Raw genomic sequence first — 24,959 nt, forward strand, 5'->3', positions numbered from 1 at the left:
CTGCAGTCAGCTGAAGTAGCCTGCAGTGCTGCATTTAACCACTGCGCCATCTCGGCTCTCTGACTATTAATAGCTAAAAGACATCCTTGTTGGAGATGTTCACAGCAGCGGCCTTGTGAAACCTTGGGTGAATAATATTGAGATCCATTTAACAGAATAACAGTGTTTGAAGGGACCTTGGAGGAGTCCAACCTCCTGCCCAAGGAGGAACCTTATACCATTTTAGATAAATGGTTTGCCCAATCTCTTCTTAAAAGTCTCCAGGGTTGGAGCACCACAACTTCTGGAGGCAAGTCATTCCAGTGATTAATTGCTCTAACTGTCAGGAAATGTCTCCTTATTTCTAGGTTGGTTCTCTCCTTGATTAGTTTCCATCCCTTGCTTCTTGTCCTGCCTTCAGGTGCTTTGGAGAATAGGTTGAGACCCTCTTCTTTGTGGCAGAGGGTCCTTAGGGTTTGTTATTAGACAGAGACAGTGTATGTCAGCTGAATTGATCATCTTCATTAGGAGCTAGATCAGGAAAGTGCAACTACACAGTCAATCATTTTTTATTGATTGACCAGCATTACAACTAAAAGCATTAAAAACAATAATAATAATAAATAAATTAAGTGGCGGACAATATATTACGATTGGCGGTGGATTCTCAGTGGGCAGTTAGAGTCTGCCTAATTTTGCCTACAGCATAATAGAATTTGGCCACATTCAGATAAGCTACTTCATACCGATCTGATAACAATAGTAGCGTGTAGAAGAGATCAGTATTTCCCAGATGTTGCATTATATAAGGTGTTCTAAATTGTGTCTCTGAGCCTTATAGAAGATTTAGTAGAGTAGGACATGAGCTCTAGTTTCAATGTCCCCCTGTCCACAGGGACACAGTTTCTGCTCCTGTGATATTTTATCGGCCCTCTAAAACTGCTATGGGAAATGCATTGCAATGCGCTAAGATTAATGCCCTTCAAATTTTGTCGACAATTATTCAATATAAATATCTCGCTGCTTTAAAAGGCAGAGTATGACTGCTCAAAAAAGCATTCTTTGGAAGAGCAGCCCAATGTTGGATTTCCAGATCTTTAGTACGTTATTTAAGTCCGCCCTGAGTCTCTCAGGACTAGGGCGGCATACAAACCAAATAAATAAATAAAATAAAATAAGTACACTCATACCCCATTATTAAATGCACTTCCCTGGAGAGACCAAGATACTGGAGTTTTTCTGAGATGGTCCTGAACTATATATTCTATTCTATAAGGAGGGAACTCAAAGCTCACAATCTTAGTTTTACTATAACTGAGCTCTTCAGAGCAATAACTAGCCAGAGCATTCAAGGCTCATCTAAGTCCAATTTGTGTTTGGGATAAAAGTACTCATCAGCATACAACATGCTACTAGTTAATTTGGGGGGAATGATCCTCTAACTGGTTTAATTGAGCCATTAATGGATTTACACAGAGATTAAACAACAGAGGGACTAGAATGCATTCTTGCCTTACTCCTCGATAGGCTTACTACTTGGTAGTAGCCTTGTGTGCTGCATCGAACTTTGATTCTAGAGTTACCTTATAAATATTGTGCATAAGCAATAATAGTGTCTGTCAATGGTTGTATGTAGAAGCATAGACCAGAGCCTTTCTCTGGGTACAGATCTGAAATCAATAAATGCAGTATATAATGGTGAACTTGGTTTGAACATGAATTTTTTGACCAGTTGTTGAAGAATAGCAATAGCACTTAGCACTTAAACATATATATATATATATATATCACTTCACAGTGCTTTTATAGCCTTCTCTAAGCAGTTTACAGAGTCGACATAAGGGTATGTCCATTAATAAAGTATCTAGACTGAAGCCCACTTGCTCATCTGCCAGTATATGCTCTAAGTCAACCTAACTTACCCAACTAATTTCTTATATAAATATGTCTAGCATAGAGCTTTCTTTTTTTAATTTTTTTTTTAATTTTATCAATTTCATATATACATTCACAATTATATGATCTCATAACTGTTATTAATAATATGTATTTATAACAATTTTTCCCTACAGTTGACAATATACTTGAAGATTGCTTTTTTAACATCCCATAGATCCATCTTATCTTACAACGGTCCTACTTCTTCTTCCCTCCCTCCCTCTTTCCTTCCCTCGTTTCTTCTCTCCTACTCCCTTTCCTTCCCTCCTTCCTTCCCTCCCTCCTTCCCCTTCCTTCCTTTCTTTTCTCCTTCTCTCCTTCCTTTCCCCCTTCCTTTCCTCCTTCCTTCCCCCTTCCTTCTCTCCTACATTCCCTCCTTCCTTCCCTCCTTTCTTCTCTCCTTCTCTCCTTCCTTTCCTCCTTCCTTCCCTCCTTTCTTCTCTCCTTCCTTCTTCCTTCCCTCCTTGCTTCCCTCCCTCCTTCCCTCCCTCCTTCCTACCCCCTTTCTTCTCTTTCTTCTCTCCTTCCTTCCTCCTCTCCTTTCCCTTCTCTCCTTCCCCTTCCTCCCCTTTACCCATCCCCTCTTCTTCCCATTCCTCCCCTCTTTCCTACTCTTACATTCCCTCCCATTCTTCCTCTGCCTTTCCCTTTCTCCTATTCCTCTCCTTTCTTCTCTCCTTCCTATCTTTCCTTCTACTCCTCCCTCCATCCACTCTATCCATTGTTGTGTTTACATATTCTCCTCTTCAGGGGATGACCTGGTTCAATAGAGCTTTCTTATTACACTTAAGAAGCTGATAGGTCAATAGTTAACGGGCAGGTATTGGATGCTCTTTTTTGCAAATCAGCACAATAAAGGCTACACCCCAATCCTCTGGAATTTTTCCAGTGGAATCAATGTAAGTAAAGAGGCAAGAATGGGGGTCCTGATTATTTCGTAGGCATGACAATGGAGGTCAACTGAATTGATCATCTACATCAGGAGCTGGATAAGGAAAATACATAGTAATCTTCAGTTTTAGGGTTTAATCATGTCCTCCTTGCCCTAACAGCTAGTATTTAAAAATTCCATAAAAAAGCGCTTGCCTACAGTTGTCAGTGATGCCCAACATTTTTCTTCAAAATAATGGAAATTGCCCAGGAGCAGAATCAGAAGTTGATATCTGTGAAATACAGCCTTGGTAATTTAAAAAAAAAGGTAATTTTTATTTGATTAGGTTTGGCATTCAGTGTATATGGAAGCCTTAAATCTGAATATACATTTTTCTATGATAACCATGACTGAATGAATACTGGAATTCTCAATTGCATTAGTTTTAGGGATAGTTGGGGAGTGGGCACTATGCTAATATCCTTCTATCTATAAGTATCAACAAATGCAGTGCTTCATACATATAAACCAGCACAACAGAAAATTTGTGAACCTGCAGGAGAAGGTTGGTGGTGCGGTGAATGCATCTTAGCACTTAGACATATACCATTTCATAATGCTTGACAGCCCTCTCTAAGTGGTTTATAGAGTCAACATATTGCCCTCCCCACCTAAATCTGGCTCCTCAGAAGGATGGAAGGCTCAGTCAACCTTGAACCAGTCAGGATCGAACTCCTGGCAGTGAACAGAGTCAGCCTACAATATTGCATTCTAACCACTGTACCACCACGTCTCTTACCTTGGTTGACAAAAGAACATTGTTTGATGGAGTCCTTTAAAAAAAAAAACCTTCTCTAGCTTGGACAGTTATAATATTCTTTCATTCAAATTTCTGCTATCACTTCTTTTCATATTGATCATTGATTTCTGCATTTAGTTCAAGTCTGGAAAGCTGGAGGTTATATATGCGAACCCTCTGCCTTAAAATGAAGTGGCAGTGGGGTAATTGAAAATTTGTTCCATTCCTGTTGTGTTCTTTACACAGAAAAGAAGCAGTTTCCAGTCCAATGCTTTAGAATAGCTCTGAAACATTGGTGGATCCTCACTAGGTGAGGGAAAGTAGGTTCAAACAATAACAGGACAAAAGGAGAACTGAGTCCAATTTCTTGTGGAATAAGGAGAGGAAGGGTATGATATGATTTTTCATTCCAACAGGTACAATGGCTCTTTACCACAATACCACCAAAGTGACCGAGTTTATTCTCCTGGGATTCACTTCGGAACGAAACCTTCAGCTCCTTCTTCTCAGCTTCTTCTTGCCGCTCTACCTCCTTAGTGTGGCAGGGAATCTGGGTCTAGCCATTCTTATCCGAGCTGACCGTGCCTTGCACACACCCATGTACTACTTTCTAAGCCACCTGGCCCTGATGGACCTGTGCTCCTGCTGCACTGTAGCCCCCAAAATGCTCTTGGGGCTCTTGAAAGGATATGACTCCATTCCCATCCCAGCCTGTGCCCTTCAGATGTTCATCTTTGCAGCTGTCTCAGATGCCGAATGTTGTCTCTTGGCAGTCATGGCCTACGACCGGTACGTGGCCATCTGCCGCCCATTGCACTATGCAACTGCCATGCCACAGCATCTCTGTCATCTCCTGGTAATTGCTTCTTATGCAGCAGGGATGACCTCAGCAGCCATCCATTCCAGCATGGCCTTCCGCCTGCCCTTCTGCCGTGCTAATACTTTGGACCATTTCTTCTGTGATATCCCTCTAGTTCTGGCTTTGGCTTGTGCAGACACACAAATTAACCAGATCTTACTCTTAGTAGTGTGTGGAACTATCCAGAGCATCACCCTGTTGACCATTACAGCTTCTTATGGAATTATCCTCTGGACTGTGGGAAGAACAGGATCATTTCGAGCTATGTCCACTTGTGGATCTCACCTTATAGTGGTCGGGATGCTTTATGGTACTCTTCTTTTCATGTACCTACGGCCTGATGATACCTATGCTCCACAAACAGACAAGATAACTTCTGTCTTCTACACAGTAGCCATACCTACCCTCAACCCTGCCATATACAGTCTTCGTAACACTGAGGTCAAGCAGGCAGTCAAGAAGAGGTTCAGCAAGATATGTCATCAAACATAAAAGCAGCACAAATATAAAGGGAGGAAAGAAGCCTTCCCAATAGTTTAGACTACCCTTCCTAGCCTAGTGGACTCCATGGTTGCAAATTGTATATCTGAAGATTATAGGAAATGGACTCTAACACCTCTAGAGGCTAAGGAAGCCAAATACCAAAATTATCTAAGAGGAAGTTCTGTTGAAGCAGCAAGACCTGGATTTTTGTGGAAAAGATGGCGAACTGAAGATGGCTCCACAAAAAGCAGAGCTAATGACCACTGAAGAATGATGAGCCGGTGAGTAGAACATCTCTTCATAATTCTTCGCCAGAGAAGGACATGACTTCAGATCACACAACAGCAATCTTTAGCAGGTTTAGAGCATAGAAGACAAACTAAATCCATCTTTTTGCTCAAACATTGGTCAATGGCTTTCTGAAGGACACTAGATTTTCATACTTCCTTTTATAATAACTTTTGGAAATTGCTTTAACTGCTTTTTAGTTATTAGGACTACTTTGGCTAGATGGGGGAGGAGGTTAATGATTGTCACTATCACTGTTAGTGTAGTTATTCTAGAGGAGGAGGAAGAGGAAGGAGAAGGAGAAGGAGAAGAATAAGAAGAGGAGGAGGAGGAGGAGGAGGAGGAGGAGAAGGAGAAGGAGAAGGAGAAGGAGGAGGAGAAGAAGAAGAAGAAGAAGAAGAAGAAGAAGAATGATGATGATGCAGTGTTTCATGTGACAAATAGTATTGATGAAAAGAAAGTTCAGAACAGAATTCTAATTTCTTGTCATTTTCCATTCTTTTTTACCCAGTTCTTAATAGCTAAGTGTTTTATTATTTTTAACTAAAAAGGAGTAAACACTATTGAGCTTCTAAGCAGGAAGGATGGGCAATCACCCCCCCCAATCTATTTTGCAACTTTCCAAGACCCCAGTTTTGCACAGTCAAAATTGCCAGCAGGGGAATACGATGTTTTGCTTAATCAAAACAATATTCAGGCTAAAAGATGACATTTTCTATGTAGTCCTTCCAAAGTCTCAGGCAAAGAACACTGCTTTCCTTCACCCATTGCCTGACTTTTTAGCTATGGGGAGGGGATTTAATTAAAATATTGGAATGGATTGAACTAGTTTAAAATGGGAAAAGGAAAGTATTATGAATTAACTTCAGAATGTTCACAATGCTCCATGTCTAGTTCAGCCTTAATTGCACACTGTCCATTTTTCTGTACATTATACTCTACTCAATCACACACCAAGCTTCATTTTAAAGACAAGATAAAGATTTCCCCTAGTCATGTCCAACTCTAGGGGGTGGTGCTCATCTCCGTTTCTTAGCTGAGGGAGCCAGCATTGTCCGAAGACACTTTCATGGTTATTTGGCCAGCATAACTATACGCCCAGGTGCATGGAACATTGTTATCTTCCCACTGAAGTGGTACCTATTTATCTATTCGTTTGCATACTTTCAGACTGCTAGTCGGGCAAGAACTGGGCAAGTAATGGGAGCTCATTCTGTAACATGGTGCACGGGTCTCCAACCCGGGCTGTCAACTTTCCAGCTGACAAGTTCAGCATCTTTAATTGCTGAGCCATCACGGTTAAATATTTTTATATTTAAATATATTTCTGCATATTATTTGCTATCCAATCACCAGGGGTAGGTTTCTCGCCCCGTTCCAACCGGTTCGGTTGGAATGGGGCCGGCGGCGTCCTCGTGCATGCGCGCAGTGCACACATGCGTACTAGCGCCTGTGCGATGCTCCAGCTGCTCCTGGAGGATCGCGCAGGTGCTGTATGCGTTCTGCACATGCGTGGAAGTGCAGAACTCGTCAAAACCGGGTAAGAAACGCGGGCGGGCGGGTGGATCCTTCGGTGTTCCCGGAAGTTACTTACTTCCAGGTTCGCCGACCAACCAGTTCGTGGGGACCGCTGCAAACTGCCTGAAACCCATCCCTGCCAATCACACACCAAGCTTCATTTTAGGCATCATTAAAATTATATTGAGACCTGTTTAGTGGTTAAAGAATGGGGATAAAGCCAGGAGATGATAAGTTCTTGTTCTGCCTTAGGCATGAAACCAGCTGAGTGGCTTTGAGCTGGTGACTCCTCTCAGCCTTGGGAAAAGTGCAGTGGCAAACCACTTCCAAAATGTTGCTGAGAAACCGTAGGCACTGGTCTAGCCAACTAATAGGGTTAAACGATGAATCAAAATTACATTAAGTGTGACATTTAATACAATTAATCAACAAGTATGTAACCCTTTTTTCTGTTTGATCTATTTAATACTATATTTCAGTAGAAACGTTGGGGATAATGGCCAAGGTTTGGGATTGGAAGTAGATGCACATCATGGTTTTCAGAGTGAATCAGACAGAGCTGCTTGGGACTGAGCATGCATTGATCTACATGCCAAACAGTTGTCCTGTCATTGACGTCTCATGTTTTCCCAAACCCAAGCAATCTTCTGCATGTTCACTAGCAGCCTCAAGAACTGTGGGCATAAATGGTGTCGATTTGAATTTCAACTAATTGCACTGAGTCCATTTTAATAGGGTACATGTTTGAAGGCTTATCCATTACGCACATTGTGAAGAAAATGTTGCAGTGCACTAGTAGCTTGGCTGACAACCCAGGCGTGCCCACAGCTCTTGATTTAGAAGAAGCAAACCTTCTAAGTATCAGAGAAAAATGATTCTTGTCGACACCAACCTCTTTAGTTGCATCAGAACAAGGAGCTTCTATAACTCTCAATCCAAGCAGTATCCAGCTAAAGGCCTCTAATTTTCTTCCGTGAACAGATTGAGGGTCGGAACCAACAAGAACGATGTCATAGAAAGAATACTCCTTGTAGGCCAGCTCTCTGCCCAAAGCCTCCCCACCCACAGGTTTCCAAGAAGACTTTATAATGACACCAAAATTATAGTAGAGTGGAAGAAACTATGGTAACAAAAGACCAACATGACAAAAATCAAACTGTCATCCATCATGGTGCATTTGTTCCAGCCTTCTCAACGGCTTAGTCTCTCAAAACACAAACTCTGTAATTCCTATCAAGCATGGTGGACATGGTGGACCTCTCTGTCCCTAGAATATACATGGCGTGAGATTAGCTGTGGGCTGAAAGAAGATGCCATGCCTTTATTAGGATTCCCAGAAGTTCATGCCAAGAAGTGATAAAGCATGTGAGAATTGCTTCTCATGTCTGTCCTTGTCTCCTTAATAAAAAGAGATAAGGCCCTTGCCCTGGAGCTTAAGGGCAGTCTTTCACTGTCTACTTTCAGCAGGAGTAGATGAATGGGCAATAAAAAGGCCAGGGCAAGGATGTGGAGAAAAACTTACTACACACAGTTGCTTAGAGTCAACACCAATTTGATGGCACATAATTATTCACTCAGAACATAGGTCAATTCTCTATTTCTTACTTCCCAGTAATAACCTTCAAAGGCTGTTTCTCATTTTTTATAAAACGATAGAATTGTTCCGTGTCTAGCTCAGCCTTAATTAATTGCGTAGTCCATTTTTCTGTCTATTTTATGCTATCAAATCACACACGCAGCTTCCCTAAAGCATATTGAGGGAATTGAAAGTCACTTCTGAATGTTTTACTGCCAAAGCCAAGCGTTAGCAGGGTTGCAACAAGATCTAGGAGATTCAGAAGTTTTTTTTTAAAGCAAAATTAGGAATATATTCTTTATAGGATATATAAGATGTGCTCAGTAATAAAAGTCTTGAGAGCAGCCAAGAGTAATTAATTTCACTCTTGACAGACAGAAGGAAAGCATCCAAAGAAGGTGTGATGGGGAAAACATTGTTGTTAATCATGATGTGGGAAGTTATCATTCAGCCCTCTCCCAGAAAAATGAAATATCCTAGGAAATATTGAAAAGGCAGAATATTTCTCTGGATATGAAAAGAAAGAAACATGTTTTAAGAGACAGAATAGTTGCCTGTAGCTTTCTGCCCATCCCCACTTGGTCAATGGGCCATTGAGAGGGCCAAGCTAGTCCACTTTTACATAATAAAGACTTCTCCACTGCAGCTCCAGGGGGAAGGGATTAAGGAACTTTACCCAACTGACCACATGGCATCTGAGAACTCATCCAAATCTGGATTCAAAACACAGCCTAGAGAGTAGCCCCTGCATGGCCCCATGGGAGTCTGACAACCAATCAGAATACATTTCTTACACAGGAACAGGAAACAGAGAGGTGGGACTGAACAGGTTATAAAAAGCCTAGCAAGCCCCTCCTTCAGCCCTTCTCTTCTTCTCCACCAACATTGAAGCGTGTGATCACCTTTTCTGTTCAGGAAAAGCCATGTGGTCCTGTCCACCAATAAACCATCTTTCCAAGCAGCCTCCATGTCTCCAGTGTCTTTTTCCCCACTTGGAGCTGAACCCAGAAGGACATTTCTTTCATCAATGACAAGAGATGTAACATAAAATAATGAAGTATTAATATAAGCCTGAATATAAGCCCAAGGAAGCTGGTTCGTAGAATTTAAATTGGTAGAATAAAATAAAACTTTGTAAGGGAGTAAATAAATGCAAATGGAATTATTATAAAAAGGATGGGAGAGATGAAAAAGCCTTAAACACTATGACCTTGAGGGAAAAGAAGTCACATAACCAAAAACAGATTACTATTTCCTTGAAAAGAATGAATATAATTATTTATTGTTAGGATGAAGTATAGAAATTTATTCTTTTGTTCAATTAATACCCGAGGAACAGAATGGAAGTTTAGAACTGCAGAAACATGGAGGCATCAGTGTTACCAAACCTGAAAAACTATGCCTTATCTGATGTGTATGCACAATTTGGGGATTGCTTATTAATTATGCTTGATCATTCCCATTCTTATATGTAATCTTTAGCCTGAAGACTTCAGAGATTTTTAGATCTTTCGTTAGAGGACCAGTGCATCTAAATACAGAAACTTTTATATCTATCTCCAGAGGAAATGCTGGCTAGATAATTCAGGGAATTGAAGTCCACATTATTTTAAAGTTGCTAAGCTTGAGAAACACTGAATTAAATAAAGGTTCCCCCACCCCCTCCTTTTCTTTATTAATATTAGCAAAGAAAATACTGTATGTCTAAACAAAAGGCAGAACTTAAACTCATAGGTCAAGAACAAAAATTGAAACTGTATGTTATAGTGGTGTACATATTCATTTAACCCCCAAATAATGGATATATACAGCAGAATGGTTTTGCATCAAGTTATCACAATAATAAGAACAACTTCCCAACGTCGACATGGAATTTAGCAGAGGGAGAAAAGCAATAACTGCATCTTGTAATGGGATTCAACATCATGGGAAAAATGGTCAAGTAAGCAACAATTTCCATTGTCAAAAAACATAGAGCTTAATTTCAAAATATGTACCAAATTAACACAAGATGAAAAAAAAAACCCCTAAACTTGCCTTTGCTAGGAAAAGGTTGAAGCCATCAAGATGAATTGCTTTACCAAGACTTCATTTTCTATCTCAAATGATTCCATTATATATTGAAAACAAATGACAAAATAAATAGCCAAGCAAATAATAAACTGCATAAGGTCCTAATAAAAGACCAAGGATTCAATTCAGTATCCTACAGGGTTCAAAACAGTGAAGTGGATGGGCGGTTTTGAACATTAAATTGTATCCCTGGCTGTCTCCGATATTGACATGAGCCAAAACTCTTGTGTTGACTCTTCGCTGTGTACAAATAATGATCCCGACACTTTTGGTCTCAAAGAGAAGTTTGACAAATTTTATTTGTTATTGTGCTTACACTGTGAAGGGTGTAACTTTGACTCCTTCTTTCAGTAAAAAGGGGAACTACCTTTATTGTACACTTAAAGCAGGAGATTAAAAGGAATTACCAGTGAGGGAAGAGGCTTTCTGTTAAGCCACAAACAGGTGGGACCAAGTCCTTGCAGTAATCTCATCCTTCAAGAACATTGACCAATGCATGATAAAACCCAAGTAGCCATATTTCTTGGGAAGTGGGCTGCTCCTAATTATTATGGAAGGCTGCAAGTATTTCCCACAGCTTCACATGCCTCTGCAAGGCTCGCACAAAGGTTCCATTGCAACGTCTACTCGAAGGTTCTTATAGACCATTCCCTTCCATGCTCCGATTTCATTCCATTGTTCCATCTCGCCATGGGCTTTCACTTTTTGGATTGTGGCAAGAAATGGTATGACCACACTATGTACTATATCAACCCAAAAGCTTGCTGTTGCTTTGGTACTGGGAGGCACCTTCACCTTCTTGACTATGTTCTCCACGACTGACCTCACCAGAGTAAAGTTCTGCTGATTGCTCTCTGTGTACTTCACGGTGGGTGTTGCATCCTCAATCCTGAAACTGCAGGAAGAAGGCAATCCCAGTCCCCAGAGATGCTTCCAAATCACTCTGTCGGTGGCATTGGTCACCCAATTGAGGCTAAAAGTGTGTAGGACTGAGGTCGAACGCCTGTTGTAGAAGATCTGTTTATCCACAAAGTGAGAATGATACTTGATTGGGAAACGGTCTTTCGGGACCACACTTAAGATTTTAAAAGCTGGGAGAGCAATATCTCCAATCTGGGGTAGAAAACAACAGGTCTCATCAGGAAAGAACTTGGCTGCTTCCAGGCCATTGAATTCTCTAAATGTTCTGCACAGAAAGAGACCATTGGAGGCCCGGAAGGCTACTACATTGTCCCTGAAGTACACTTCAAAACTCAGGGATGGTTTTGTTGAATACTCTACAGGTTGGATGGGGGTGATTTTTTCTGAACGTACATCCACTGCAGCAAGAAACAAACCTAGCCAGTTTTTCAACATAACCCTTCCGGATGGTGCTGGAATCAGACAAAATTTGCTTGACTTTCTCTTTTCAGGTATGCCTTCCACGGCCCAGTGTAAACCATTGCCTAGTGAATCCCAGTACATCTTGTTGTCCATCTGGAAAGCCACCCCTTCATCTGCGCCAATGTAGGCTTCAAGCTGGCCCAGGCCTTTACAGACTTGCAAAGCCATTAACTGAAATGGGAACATAGTGACTTTAATTCAGGCATAAGCTTTCAGAGTATCTTATTCCCTACCACTCCAGTCTTAAAATCTCTACCAACATGCAACATTCCAATGATATGAAAGTGGTACCCATAGGCTTTATTCTGTGGGAAGTAGCATAGGCTCAGTGGTGGGATTCAGCCAGTTCACACCATTGCAGGAGAACCGGTTGTTAACCTCCTGAGCAGTTTGGTGAACTAGTTGTTGGAAGAAATCATTAGAGCAGAGAACCGGTTGTTAAATTATTTGAATCCCACCACTGCATAGGCCAATTGATTTTAATAGGACAGTGGATGTTTAAAATTTGTTTGTGATTTCATACAAGCACAGCCTCTGTGATTCATTAAAGTAAGCCAGACTTTTGAAGGAATTATGCCAGTCTAAAAAAAAAAATGCTACTAAGTTTAAGAGTCATATTGGGAGACTCCTTAAAGGGCAACATCCTATTTTCAAGTACAGTACATTGGGAAGCTTGATAAAAAAATGGGGCTGCTTTAATAAATGGTAGAGAAGTACTATAGTCATACTTGTAAAAGGTTCAAAGCAATTTAAAACATGTACAGCCATTATGAATTGTAATTGACACAAAGGTTTTTTTTTGGGGGGGGGGGTCAGGTTGAAGATCTAAATCTTCCTAATCAATACAATATCATTTTGCTTACAGTTGGTTTGATTTTGGTTTGTGAACCCAGGTACTAAAGTTAAATATGCCAAATCACAGTACAGTTATTTATGGTTCACAGCTATTAAAATACACTTTTTTGATCATTCTTTGACACCAATAGCTCATAAACCCAGAGTCAGTGGGAAACACAACACACACCCACCCAAAAAACCCTTGGAATTATGTTTGGCTGATTCAGGGAACCCACTTAAGTGAAATGTTTTGATCCCTCTCCTTCCAAATACAGAACTATACTTCAAAGGGTACCATTTATTGAGGCAGTTGTCCATCTGCCCCCAAAAGGGACCAAGTGGTTGAAGTAATTTGTTCTTTAGTGAGTGAGGAACTATGAAATGGTTAAGAGTGCAAATTGATAAATCATAATGGGCTTTTTTGCAAAGACAAAATAGTCCTGCTCAGTTAGTGACCAAACTCATGCAGATTCAGGCACTAGGACAGTATAATTGCTCCTTTCCTCAACATTCATTCTCAAGGCTTCCTTACATGCTATGTAATCATCCCACTGGTATTTTAAAATGAGACTTAACAAGGGTCTATCCCTTGAATAATTTAGCAGTATGGATTCTCACAACTCCCCTTCAGATCCCTGCCATGATCCTAGCAGGTGCCACATGCATGCTATGAGGACAATAAGATGTTAAGAGTAGCTGACAGACAGGCAACAAGCCAGGACTTTTCCATTCCAGTTCCTGCCTAGTCGCTCCCTAAGGTAAAACTTTTAAAAGCCCACGAACCCAAGTTTAATTTAAGAGGATCACAGTGCAATACAGCTCTTGGCTCCTCCCATCAAGGCTTCAGCCACTCTGAACCCCTCTGTAAAATTATTTTAAAAGATTCTGTGTCCTTGCAGCAAATACCTTGCAAACTAGAAGGAGGGAGAGGGAGAGGGGGAGAGAGGGAGAGAGGGAGGGAGAGAGGGAGAGAGGGAGAGAGGGAGAGAGAGAGAGAGAGAGAGAGAGAGAGGGAGGGAGGGAGGGAGGGGGGAGGGAGGGAGGGAGGGAGAGAGAGAGAGAGAGAGAGAGAGAGAGAGTCATATTCATGTAGCAGAGATCACCCACTGGAAGTTTTCAGCAATTGAGAAGTAGCTGAAAGTCTGGAAGTGCGCAAAGTTTGGCAATTTGCCACTTGGGCACTCTTAAAACTAGCAGAAATAGGGCAAATTACCAAGAGAGAAAACTACACCCAGAAATCTAAAACAGGATTCCTGTACTATGCTGAGCCACTATTTAAGTACTACCCTTGGGAGGCTTTCCTCAATAGACTCTGGTTTGCAAATTACAGCAGTCAAGTTCACATTCCACACTGAGCTCAAACCTGGTTTAGCACGAAACATGGAGTCAAGGAAAGAAAGAAAAAACAACCCACGTAAAAATATACTTACTACCAAAAAGTCTGCCACAAGGAGAGTCCCGAGGAGAGGTGGGGGAAAAAAAAGAATAGGCATTCTTGTCCCAGTTGGCCTTCATATCTGCCTGGCTCAGTGTATCTACCAATCAAAAGCCAGCAAGGGCCATTGCTAATTGATTGCAAGTGAGGTGAATAGGTTACCTTCCAGCGCACTGAATGAAAGGGACAAAGATCCTGAAAGGAATGGCAGGGGAAAGGATTAAAGTGCAGAGACGTTTTCCTTTGCTACACAGAGCCACCACCTCCGTTTGAAAATCAAATAAATAACAATCCTCTCAATATCCTTCTCAGAGGTTGCTAAACTATTAAACAACGTCATTCTTTCAAGCTTCCTTGCTAAGACAGATGCATCCAGGGAATGATACCGTTCAATTAATCCCTTCTAACTGACATCCCCAAGCTGGGCTTTAAATGAATTTCTATAAGAAGGGTTCTCTATTGCTGCAGCTTTTTAAAGGCTTGTGGTTTGCTGACTAACCCAGAATGACTGGGATTATGCATCGTGTTCAGACATGCATCAGGACTGGCCAACCACAATGGTTTGCGTTCACTTGCTAAACCATCATTGAGTGAAATGCATTAAACTTAATGCAATGAGCATGACTTATGGTTTGTACTACATCATCCATAAGAAAACCTTTAATAGGCACACATACTTGATCTGTGTCACACACAGTTCTTTCTTATAGGTAAGGGTTAAAGAAATCCCATCTTGCTGAATTGTATCTATGTCTAGAGTTACATGTTATTTTAAGTCATACATTTAATTCACAAACTACCATAGTCCATTATAAGGCCTATTTGCTTTTTGGCTTAGTATATGAACCCATGATTGCTTTGTAACACATGGCTTAATCTGTTTTCAGCTTACTCAGCCAAGTATCATTAAAATGGTTGCTACTCAATGTGTGAACTAAGTCACCATGTAACCTGTTTATTTGCAGCATTTATGCCATCCATTGTTCTTAAAACATCCTTTAAACGTAAGAATGTGAGTTCAGAAAATTGTGGTTTATTCAATAAATCATAGTTAACAAAAGTGCATTTGTGTATATGTGAGTAATGGAGATATCAGGAAAGTCATAGCATGGAGGGCAAATGGTTCATTTTTCCAGTTTAGGGAGGAGATTTAAGATGAGCCTCCCACTTCTTTTAATTTGTTGGATCCCTTAAATAAACTTAGTGATAAAAAAATTAATAAACCTTGATTCATTCTACATGTCTATTTATACAATGCATTTTTTTAAAAAAACTTCAAGTGACATTCTTTAATATACATCAAAATGTTAAATCAGAGCATCCAGATCTGAGTTGCATAAATCCTGATGGCCATTAAGAGACACGAGACCAGGGGTGGGTTCCTGCCAGTTCTAACCTCTTTTATAGAAGAGGTTCCACAAATCTACAGTGCCGTTTAGAACTGGTTCCAGCTCCCTCCCCTCGCCCGTCCGTACCACACTTGCCCCACCCACCGCTCACTGATTGGCTGGATCACCAACCGCCCCGCCCACCTCTAGGAGTCCTATCTAAATCTTAAAGTCTTAAAGCTGTCAAGTTTGAACACCCCTGAGGTTTTTTCCCTAAAGGGTTAGGGGTGCAAGGGTCTTGTAACTTGACAGCTGCTTCAAATGCCAAAGTTTCTGAGCCAACATTTTGGTTGCTAATCAAAAGCATTGTTAAGTGAGTTTCACCACATTTTACAAGTTGGCCATGCCCACCCAGTCACATGGCTGCCAAGCCACTCCCACTCAGTCACATGGCTGGCAAGACACTCCCACCTGGTCACATAGCCAGCAAGCCACTCCCACAAAGCAGGCCACACCTACAGAAGAGGTTCTAAAAAATTTTGAAATCCACCACTGCATGAGACGTCACCGTTTTCTGCTTTAGAAATCAGGGGGAGTTTTGCAGCCCAGGCTTTAACTACTGGAAAACTTAAGTAGTTCAATCCTTTTCCCTGTTAGTCTTTTGGAAGTCTATGAAAACTTGGTTCTTCAGCAGACTTGGGGATCTGATGGGAAGCCTGTGTAGTGGTTGTGTTATGTTTAGATGAGTGTCTCCCACAATCTTGTTTTTGTTGCCTTGCTTATCTTGTTTTAATTTCTTTTTTTTAAGTGTTTTTATATTGTAATTTTGTTTTAATAAAGAGTTTGTATGCCTCCTAAAGTCAGGTTCAGAGAGAAATTCCCCCATTCAGAGTCAATAATGAAAATCATCAGATCCCAAAGAAGTCCAGCCAGTCCGGTTTCCTTGGCAGAAGAGGCTTGCCATTGGCTTCATCCAGGATATATTTCTGATTTCTTAATCTAGTTTACACCACTATGAATTCCAGAGGTCCTAGATTTTTTTTTTTTTAAGATCAAGCATGCCACCTGCAGGACAAATCTGAAATAGTTGCGCCTTTTTGGAAGGAAATTGGAGCGGTCTTGGATGCTTGTGATTGGACCTTCCTACCATTTTGCTTTTTCCCGTTTCCCTTTTCAATACACAATTATTATTTTACAATAATGTCATTTATTTTAAAAAAAACTGTCAGGGGAAATAGGAGAGTTCCAATTTCATTCAACAAAAAGTGATACTAGTGAGAATTCTTTTTAAACGTCCTTGAATTTGTGATGGATAGGATTCACATCATGATCCAAAGCTCATGTACTGCATATGTATAAAATGTATAAAAGAGGAAGGGCTTGGACTGCAATGTACACCCACCATCTTGCAGAGATCTTGCTGAAAGCACGGATTATGACTTTGCTTGATGTCAGCCCATATTGCCTTAGTAAGGTAATTGTAAAGGTTTCCCCTGTCCAGTCATGTCCAACTCTAGGAGACAGTCTTCACCTCTTTTTCTTAGCTGAGGGAGTCAGTATTGTCCAAAGACATTTCCATGGTCATCTGGCCAGCATGACTATACACCTAGGCACAGGGAATGCTGTTACTTTCCCACTGAAGTGGTACCTACTTATCTATTTGCATGCTTTTGAATTGCTAGATGGTCAGGAGCTGGGGTAAGTATGGGAAGCTCCGTGACCCGACAAAAGCGTGCACGACAAAAGCGTGCCGACAAAACCGCGTCGCTAAAAACCGTGACATCATCACCGTGACGTTAACAGCGTGGCGACAACAGCGCGGCGACAGAAGGGCGCTTTAGAACAGCGCGGTGACAGAAAGCCGATTTAAGTTAAGGGTTAGGGTTAGGTTTAGAGTTAGGTTTAGGTTTAGGTTTAGGTTTAGGGTTAGGGTTAGGGTTAGGGTTAGGGTTAGGGTTAGGGTTAGGGTTAGGGTTATGTTTAGTGTTAGGTTTAGTGTTAGGTTTAGGGTTAGGTTTAGCTGAGCGCTTCGGAAGGCGCGGATTTGCCCTCCGCGGTTATGTCGGCGCAGAAAAGGGCTTCGCGGTTTTGTCTGTGAACCGGGAAGCTCACCCCATCACTCAGTGCTTGAGTCTCAAATCCAGGCTGTCAGCTTTTAAGGGGAATGAGCTCAGCATCTTTAACCACTGAACTATGTTCCATGTGTAAATGAGATCAAAGTATAAGGAACCTAGAAGAAAAATGGATGGATGACTCACTCTCCCCCATGTGGGTGTTTCTTATGGATTCAGCAACCTCTTTCTCCAAATCTCCAGGCACAAATAATCTAGATTTTTCTTTAAAAATGTTTGACCATTTTATGAAATTGTCTTTATTGCCCGGTGTGAGGAGTCTCCCTACCTCATCCCATTCTCTTGCATTATTAAAAAGGGAACCAACTTCTAGTCCTTCAGTGGCAGAAATTGTGAGAGAAGCTCTTTAGGAAGCTGGTAGATTTTTCATTCACAACTTTCAGAGGGGAATTTGTCCTCGCAGTAAAAGTATGGGGAGGGGGACCCTGAGGTAGAGAATCTAAGCAAACACGTTCCTTCAGAACAGCAAAGCTATTAGCCACCAATTCACTGTTACCCAGGATGGGTTCCCAATGTCTAGAATTTGCTTTGATTGACAGGTTTTTCATAGTGGCCTCCAAGAACAGACCACAATAGACAACTCCATCCCAGGGCCTACCTTCATTCTGCCCCATCATTTCTCTTTTTTTTTTAGCAATAGCAGTTAGACTTATATACCGCTTCATAGGGCTTTCAGCCCTCTCTAAGCGGTTTACAGAGTCAGCATATTGCCCCCAACAACAATCCAGGTCCTCATTTTACCTACCTCGGAAGGATGGAAGGCTGAGTCAACCCTGAGCCGGTGAGATTTGAACAGCCGAACTGCAGAACTGCAGTCAGCTGAAGTAGCCTGCAGTGCTGCATTTAACCACTGTGCCACCTCGGCTCTTTTAAGCATACACTTCTGCACTGATGGTAGCGTGTGATAGAAGAAACAATAATGTGCTTCCTGACAAAACAGTCCATGAGCTGAGGTCTTAGGGGCACCTTCACAATCTTGGTTTTCATCTCCTGGATATCCCTTCTCAGAAATACAGATTGTTCCTTCATCTGGGTGTTGTGTCCACAGTTGTGAACTTCTCAGAATTGTGATCCAGGTAATTGAGTCTTTGCAACATGAGGGCCAAGTCATAGATCTTGTTAATATAATGTAGTTCATTTCTCCAAGAAGCAATTTCTAAAATGAGTCACACTCACAAAGGTTGAATGAGTAATATCTCAGTTAGGGTCTGGAAATAATAAACATCACTTAGAAAATATGCCACTGACAGCTGCCTTGCTGATTCTATGGTACCTATTATAAAGCAATGCAGTGTACTTTTATGTGTACTTGGCACACTGAATGGGTAAAGCTGGGGCTTTGCCTGTAGGTACTGTGGCAAGGAACATGCGCATACCATTTCTCACCATGGCTTTTCCCAAAGGCAAATAGGTGATCCAGAATTTACAGGATGCTGTCTTTTCACTTAATATTTTGGACGGCCCATTTGGAACTAGTATCCTGTAAATTCACAAATTGTCAGTTGTCCATCTGGGAAGCTACCACTTTCTTTCTGTGTATCAGTGTAGACTTCAAGCCAGTGGTGAAATTCAATTTTTTTTACTACCGGTTCTGTGGGCGTGGCTTGGTGGGCGTGGCAAGGGAAGGATATTGCAAAATCTTCATTCCCACCACACTCTGGGCCCAGTTAGAGGTGGTATTTGCCAGTTCGCCGAACTACTCAAAATTTCCGCTACCGGTTCTCCAGAACCTGTCAGAACCTGCTGAATTTCACCCCTGCTGGGGAAATGAGCTGCAGTGGGAACAGAGATTCAGGTCAGGAGAAGATCTTAAGGGTTGTCACCATCACTTCAGTTCTGTAAACAAGGAAAGTCTGGGAGAATATATAAAGGTCCCCAAACCAAGATGGAGGATTGGACTCCAGATTCTCACTCCTATTCCACCTACAAACACCCTTGTGAAAATTTTTAGTTCATATATATATATACGTTAAAGTACACCACAATTATACACTTTATAATAAGTGACCTTGGAAGAACTAAAAAAATATATGAAAAGCTCCTTGGCATGAAATCACCAGCCAGCAACTTTAGTCTTGTATTGCATAAATCACTGAGGTCCACAAATGGAGCCCTCAGCAGATGCTCCAGATCAATATCTGCCTAGAGATCACTGGAGTTGCGTGGCTTATAAATTTAAATAAATATAATTGGGTTCTTTAATATCATGCATGAAAAGAACATTGCACAGGATTTCTCTGAGGAGAAGATATTCTTTTTGTTTCTGAAGGTAAAAGCACCAGTATATAACAATTAGCACAATTTATTCCCCTGTCTGTACCCCCCTTCCCTGATTGAATTGTGAGCCACCCTGAGTCCCCTTCGGAGAAAAGGGCGGCATATAAATGTAATGTAATAAATCCAATCCACAAGCTTTTTATTTTCTTTCCCACCTGCCTAGAAGCACTGGAAGTAACAACTCTAATGGCAGTTTGGTCACTGGCATCCTCCACAATGGCCAAATTGAACATCTATCCTGGGGCACTCAGTGGAGAGCATGACAACCAAAAATAAAACAGATTGTTCCGACAAAGGAGAGAAAAGAATATCTTGGCCCAGAAAAACATCCCAGCAACCTTGTCTCTGCCCAAAGCTTTATATCCCTGTTCAAGCCTGCAAGCCTTGAACTTGTTGCCAATGAGAGAACTGGAACCTTTCTAAAACTTCATAGGCAGGACACCAATAAGGGTAGAGATCTCCATCTTTCATTTTTCCATGAGATCAATAATGGAACCCTGGAAGTGTGGAAGAGAAGTGCACGGGGAGTGCACTGAAAGTGACCCATCCATAATGACAGGCTTCTCAAAGGTGAAGGAAGCTGACAGCTATGTATGTGTCCAATATCATATGACATATTCCAACACCTTCCCTTCCTTACCTGCTCTAGTAGGACAACACAGCTAGAATTTGTCCAGAAGTTCAACCCCATAACTTTTTAAGATGGTTCTCTGTTGCATCACACTTTTGATATGGGGGACAGAGTGAGCGGGAAGATAATCCTTTTTTGCTTGAAGCATGAACTGTGATGGCTCAGTGGATAGAGTGCAGTACTGCAAGCTACTTCTGCTGCCTGCCGGCTGCCTGCAATTTGGCAGTTCAAATCCCACCAGGCTCAAGATTGACTCAGCCTTCCATCCTTCCAAGGTGGGTAAAATGAGGGGCAATATGCTAACTCTGTAAACCACTAGAGTTTACAGGAGGGGGCTGTAAAGCACTGTGAAGCAGCATAGAAATCTAACTGCTATTGCTATTCACTATTTTCCTATTCAAGTCACGGATTGGGGCAACCTGCACATTTCTGTGAGAATGAATTGTCCTTAGAGAGCCATACTGGAAAAGATTATAATGTTTTCCATCTCAGTAGTCTCCATTTCTGCTTACTTCTCTGCTCCCCCCCACCCCACCATCAAAGTTTCTTTCCAAGTCAAACAGGACTTCAGGATATGCAGGTGCAAACAGGGTTCAAGGGAAATCCACAAGTCTATTAACCCCGTCTGTCCAGTGGTGGGATTCAGCCAGTTTGCACCAGTTCGGGAGAATCGGTTGTTAACTTTCTGAGCAGTTTGGTGAACTGGTTATTGGAAGAAATCATTAGGGCAGAGAACCGGTTGTTAAATTATTTGAATCCCACCACTGAGTCTTTCCCCCTTGCAGCCCAAAAGCTGGGCACTCGCCATTATGAAATGTTTTTGTGGTCTTCACAACCAGTAAGATAGAAGAGGAAGAAAGACACTGAGGTCAGCCATTGCATCATTTGAGGTGTTGGAAGCAAGCTGGACAGGAAAGCTGGGTTTCAGCCTCATATAATGCAGCAGGGCAAACTGCAAATAGAATCCAAAGAACTGCCCTGAATCCTCTTCCTTCTTTTTACCCTTTTATACAGAAGATCTGAGTTTTCATCCAGTGAGAAGTGAAGTTCTTTTGTCAATAAAAAAAATCTCCTGGAGAGCCACCATAATTCAAATACCATCTCCAGTGATGACCTGAAGAAGTTTCATTTCTTTATAAATGTCCTCCAGATGATTACAGTAGCCAACTAGATCCAGGGATATCCTCAGTTGTAGGCACATATTGCACAAGACTGTAGTGTGGTTTATTTGTTAGTACTTTACATGAGCTCAGCCTACCGTGAACAAGTCAACAAACCTGATTTAGCAAAATGTGGCAACCTGACATTAGATGGAAGAACAGAGATAGAATCAATCCTGACTCTACAAAGGCTAAGGAAGTTTTCTACCACTTACCACTTTCTGCCACTGCCATTTTCCAAAGCACCAGAGGGCAGGACAAGAAACAATGGATGGAAACTAATCAAGGAGAGAAACAACCTAGAATTAAAGAGAAACTTCCTAACAGTGAGAACAATTAACCAGTGGAACAGCTTGCCTTCAAAAGTTGTAGATGCTTCATCACTGGAGATTTTGAAGAAAAGACTGGACAGTCACATGTCTGAAATGGTGTAGTCTCCTGTTTGAGCAAGGAGTTGAAGACCTCCAAGGTCCCTTCCAGGTCTATTCTGATTGATTGATGTGCAAACCCCTTCAGAATTAGTCACTATGTTTTCATAATATTGAACCTGGCAATTAGATGCTGTGGCTGATTCACAGTAGGTAAATACAATTATTCATATTTTGCTCTGCGTACAACTGCCTAGATAGAGAGAGGCAAATAGCTTACTATATACTTATACTTATGTGTGTTTATGAAGGGTGTAATAATGCCAGTTACTGATTTAATCATATAGCAACATCATTTAGAGATGCACCTTAAGATGGTCAAAAGAACAGCCTTTTTTTCAAACTATTCTCACCATATGTGAGATCAGTAGCTGGCTTTTAAGGCCTGGTAAATAGCTTAGAATCTCATTGCTCAGTCATTCATCTCCCCTGTTTGTTTTTTCACAGGCATCAAAATATTGCAGATTTCAAAAGCTTAAAAGCAGAAACTTGAAGATATTTTTGTGAGTCTAAAAAAAACCCTATTGTGCAGCCTGAAAAGTCTCTAAACCAATTGTTCTGGTATTCAAATGTTACTTTGAGGAACAACCCTCCTGAACAATGGGCTCTGTTTGCTTACCGTTCCCACTCTTTTCAGGAACAGCTGAGCAAGATGGTTGTGTCTATGCTGATTCAGCTGCAAAACTGGCTGTACAAAAGGCAGTTTTTGTACAAGTTAGAATAGCATAGAATAAAAGAGTTGGAAGGGACCTTGGAGGTCTTCTCGTTCAATCCCCTGCTTAGGCAGGAAACCTACACCACTTCAGACAAATGGTTATCCGATCTCTTCTTAAAAACTTCTGGTGTTGGAGCATTTACAACTTCTGGAGGCAAGTTGTTCCACTGATTAATTGTTCTAACTGACAAGAAATTTCTCCTTAGTTCTAGGTTGTTTCTCTCCTTGATAAGTTTCTACCCATTGCTTCTTGTCCTGCCCTCAGGTGCTTTGGAGAATAGCCTGACTCCCTCTTCTTTGTGGCAATCCCTGAGATATTGGAACACTGCTATCATGTTACCCCTAGTCTTTCTTTTCATTAAACTAGACATACCCAATTCCAGCAACCATTCTTTATATGTTTTAGCCCCCAGTCCTCTAATCATTTTTGTTGTCCATGTTCACTTGAAAGGTAAAAATCTATAAGAAGGGATGGCAAAGGTCTTGGAATTATTCACTAACAATGCCTATGCAGGAGACATACACATACACTCCTCAAAATTTTACACCAGTATCTATGCAAATGTGTGTCTCCTTGTGTACTCACATACTGTAGTTCCTTGTTTTAGTAATGCACTCAATCCACTCCACTCCACTCCCATCTGATTGGTTGGCTGGGAATACACTACTTCTGGCTGAGAGTTGCAGACACAACATGTTTAAGCAGCAGCAGTCTGGAAGAGACTGATATAGATCAAGAGTTCCAGCTTCAGTGACCACACCCCATTGACAACAAAAGCTTTTTGAGTATTGAGTTCAAGGATTTTAAGTTCCAAGAAGGAAAGAGTCGCCTAAGCCTTTGGAAGATTGAGAATTATGAATCTTAATTATATTATGAATCAGGACTGGAAACATCCAATACAGTCCTCCAACTTTGGAGTCAATCAATATCTGGAATGTTTCATCTTCTGATTGTGATATATTTTGTGAATAGTCTTCTTCTCCCTGCTCCTCCTTAAGATCACCCATGGCTGGTCTGCTAATATGCCTATCACCTCCAAAAGATTGTTTGCTGTAGCTGGATCTGATAAAACATTGCTTTGTGCTACCAGAGCCAGATTTTTTTTTTAAATCACCTTCTTTATCACACTGGAACTTTTATAAAAAGTCAAGTTTGAGAGGAAATCCGTTTTATCTTTTTTCTGGGCCAATCTATATGTCATTTCTTTTTATTGGGAAGGTTGGAGAAAACTGTGGCTCTCTAGTGGCATTTTTGGAAGACTGGTTTTCTTTGGAATGGACGTGTTCTGCTTTTACTTTTGATTGTTTTTAATATGTTTGTGGAATATCATAGCTATAAACAGGTGGCTTGTATTTTCCTCCCAGTTTCATGGATAAAGATATTTCTACGAGCCCCTTTAAAACAGGATAAATTTTTGAACAAAAGGAACACCCAATAATGAAGCTTGGCTAAGTTGCTGAAATATTCCCTTGTCATTTGCTTTGTTATATAGGTAGTCCTTGACTTACAACCACAACTGAGCTCAAAATTTGTTGCTAAACTAGACAGTTATTCAGTGAATTTTGCCCCATGACATTTGTTGCCACAGTTAAGTGAATCACTGAAGTTATTAACAAGGTTGTTAAGTGAATCTTTCTTCCCCATTGAGTTTGCTTATCAGAACAGCCAAAAGGTGATCACATGACTCTGGGGTTATAAATACATACCAGTTGCCAAGGGTCTGAATTTTGAACACGTTACCATTGAGGTGCTGCAACGACTATGTGAAAAATTTTTATAAGTCACGTTTTTTAGTGCCCCTGTAACCTTGAACAAATAATTGTAAATTGAGGACTACCTGTACTGTGTGTAGGGGCAGATAATGGGGTATGGATGGGACCTACTCATTCTATCATGAAGTAGTTGACAGCATGTTTTTACACTTGTTTCTTGGGGTTCCACCACAAAACCGCGGTAGACTAAAGCGCGCTCGACGAAAGCGCGTACGTGACGTCATCACAGGGCGATGAAAACAGCACGCTGTGAGCGGTAAATTTAAAATTAACGCGAAAACCTTACCCTAACCCCCCCAAACCTAACCCTAAGCCTAACCCTTAACCTAACCCTAAACCTAACCCTAAACCTAACCCTTAACCTAACGCTAAACCTAACGCTAGTCCTTAACCTAACCCTAACCCTAACGCTTAACGTAACCCTAAACCTAACCCTAACCCTTAACCTAACCCTAACCCTAACCCTTACCTTTATG

General features: G+C 41.2%; 1 protein-coding gene across 1 annotated transcript; it reads left to right on the plus strand.

The window, feature by feature from the left end:
* The first annotated feature begins 4,008 nt into the window (after positions 1–4,008).
* Positions 4,009–4,938, plus strand: LOC116504070 (olfactory receptor 5C1-like). Its single transcript, XM_032210902.1, has one exon. The coding sequence runs from the start codon at positions 4,009–4,011 to the stop codon at positions 4,936–4,938; it is 930 nt and encodes a 309-aa protein (XP_032066793.1).
* The last annotated feature ends 20,021 nt before the right edge of the window (positions 4,939–24,959 follow it).

Source organism: Thamnophis elegans, chromosome 2 (assembly GCF_009769535.1).
Source record: "Thamnophis elegans isolate rThaEle1 chromosome 2, rThaEle1.pri, whole genome shotgun sequence".
NCBI classification, from domain to species: Eukaryota; Metazoa; Chordata; class Lepidosauria; order Squamata; family Colubridae; genus Thamnophis; species Thamnophis elegans.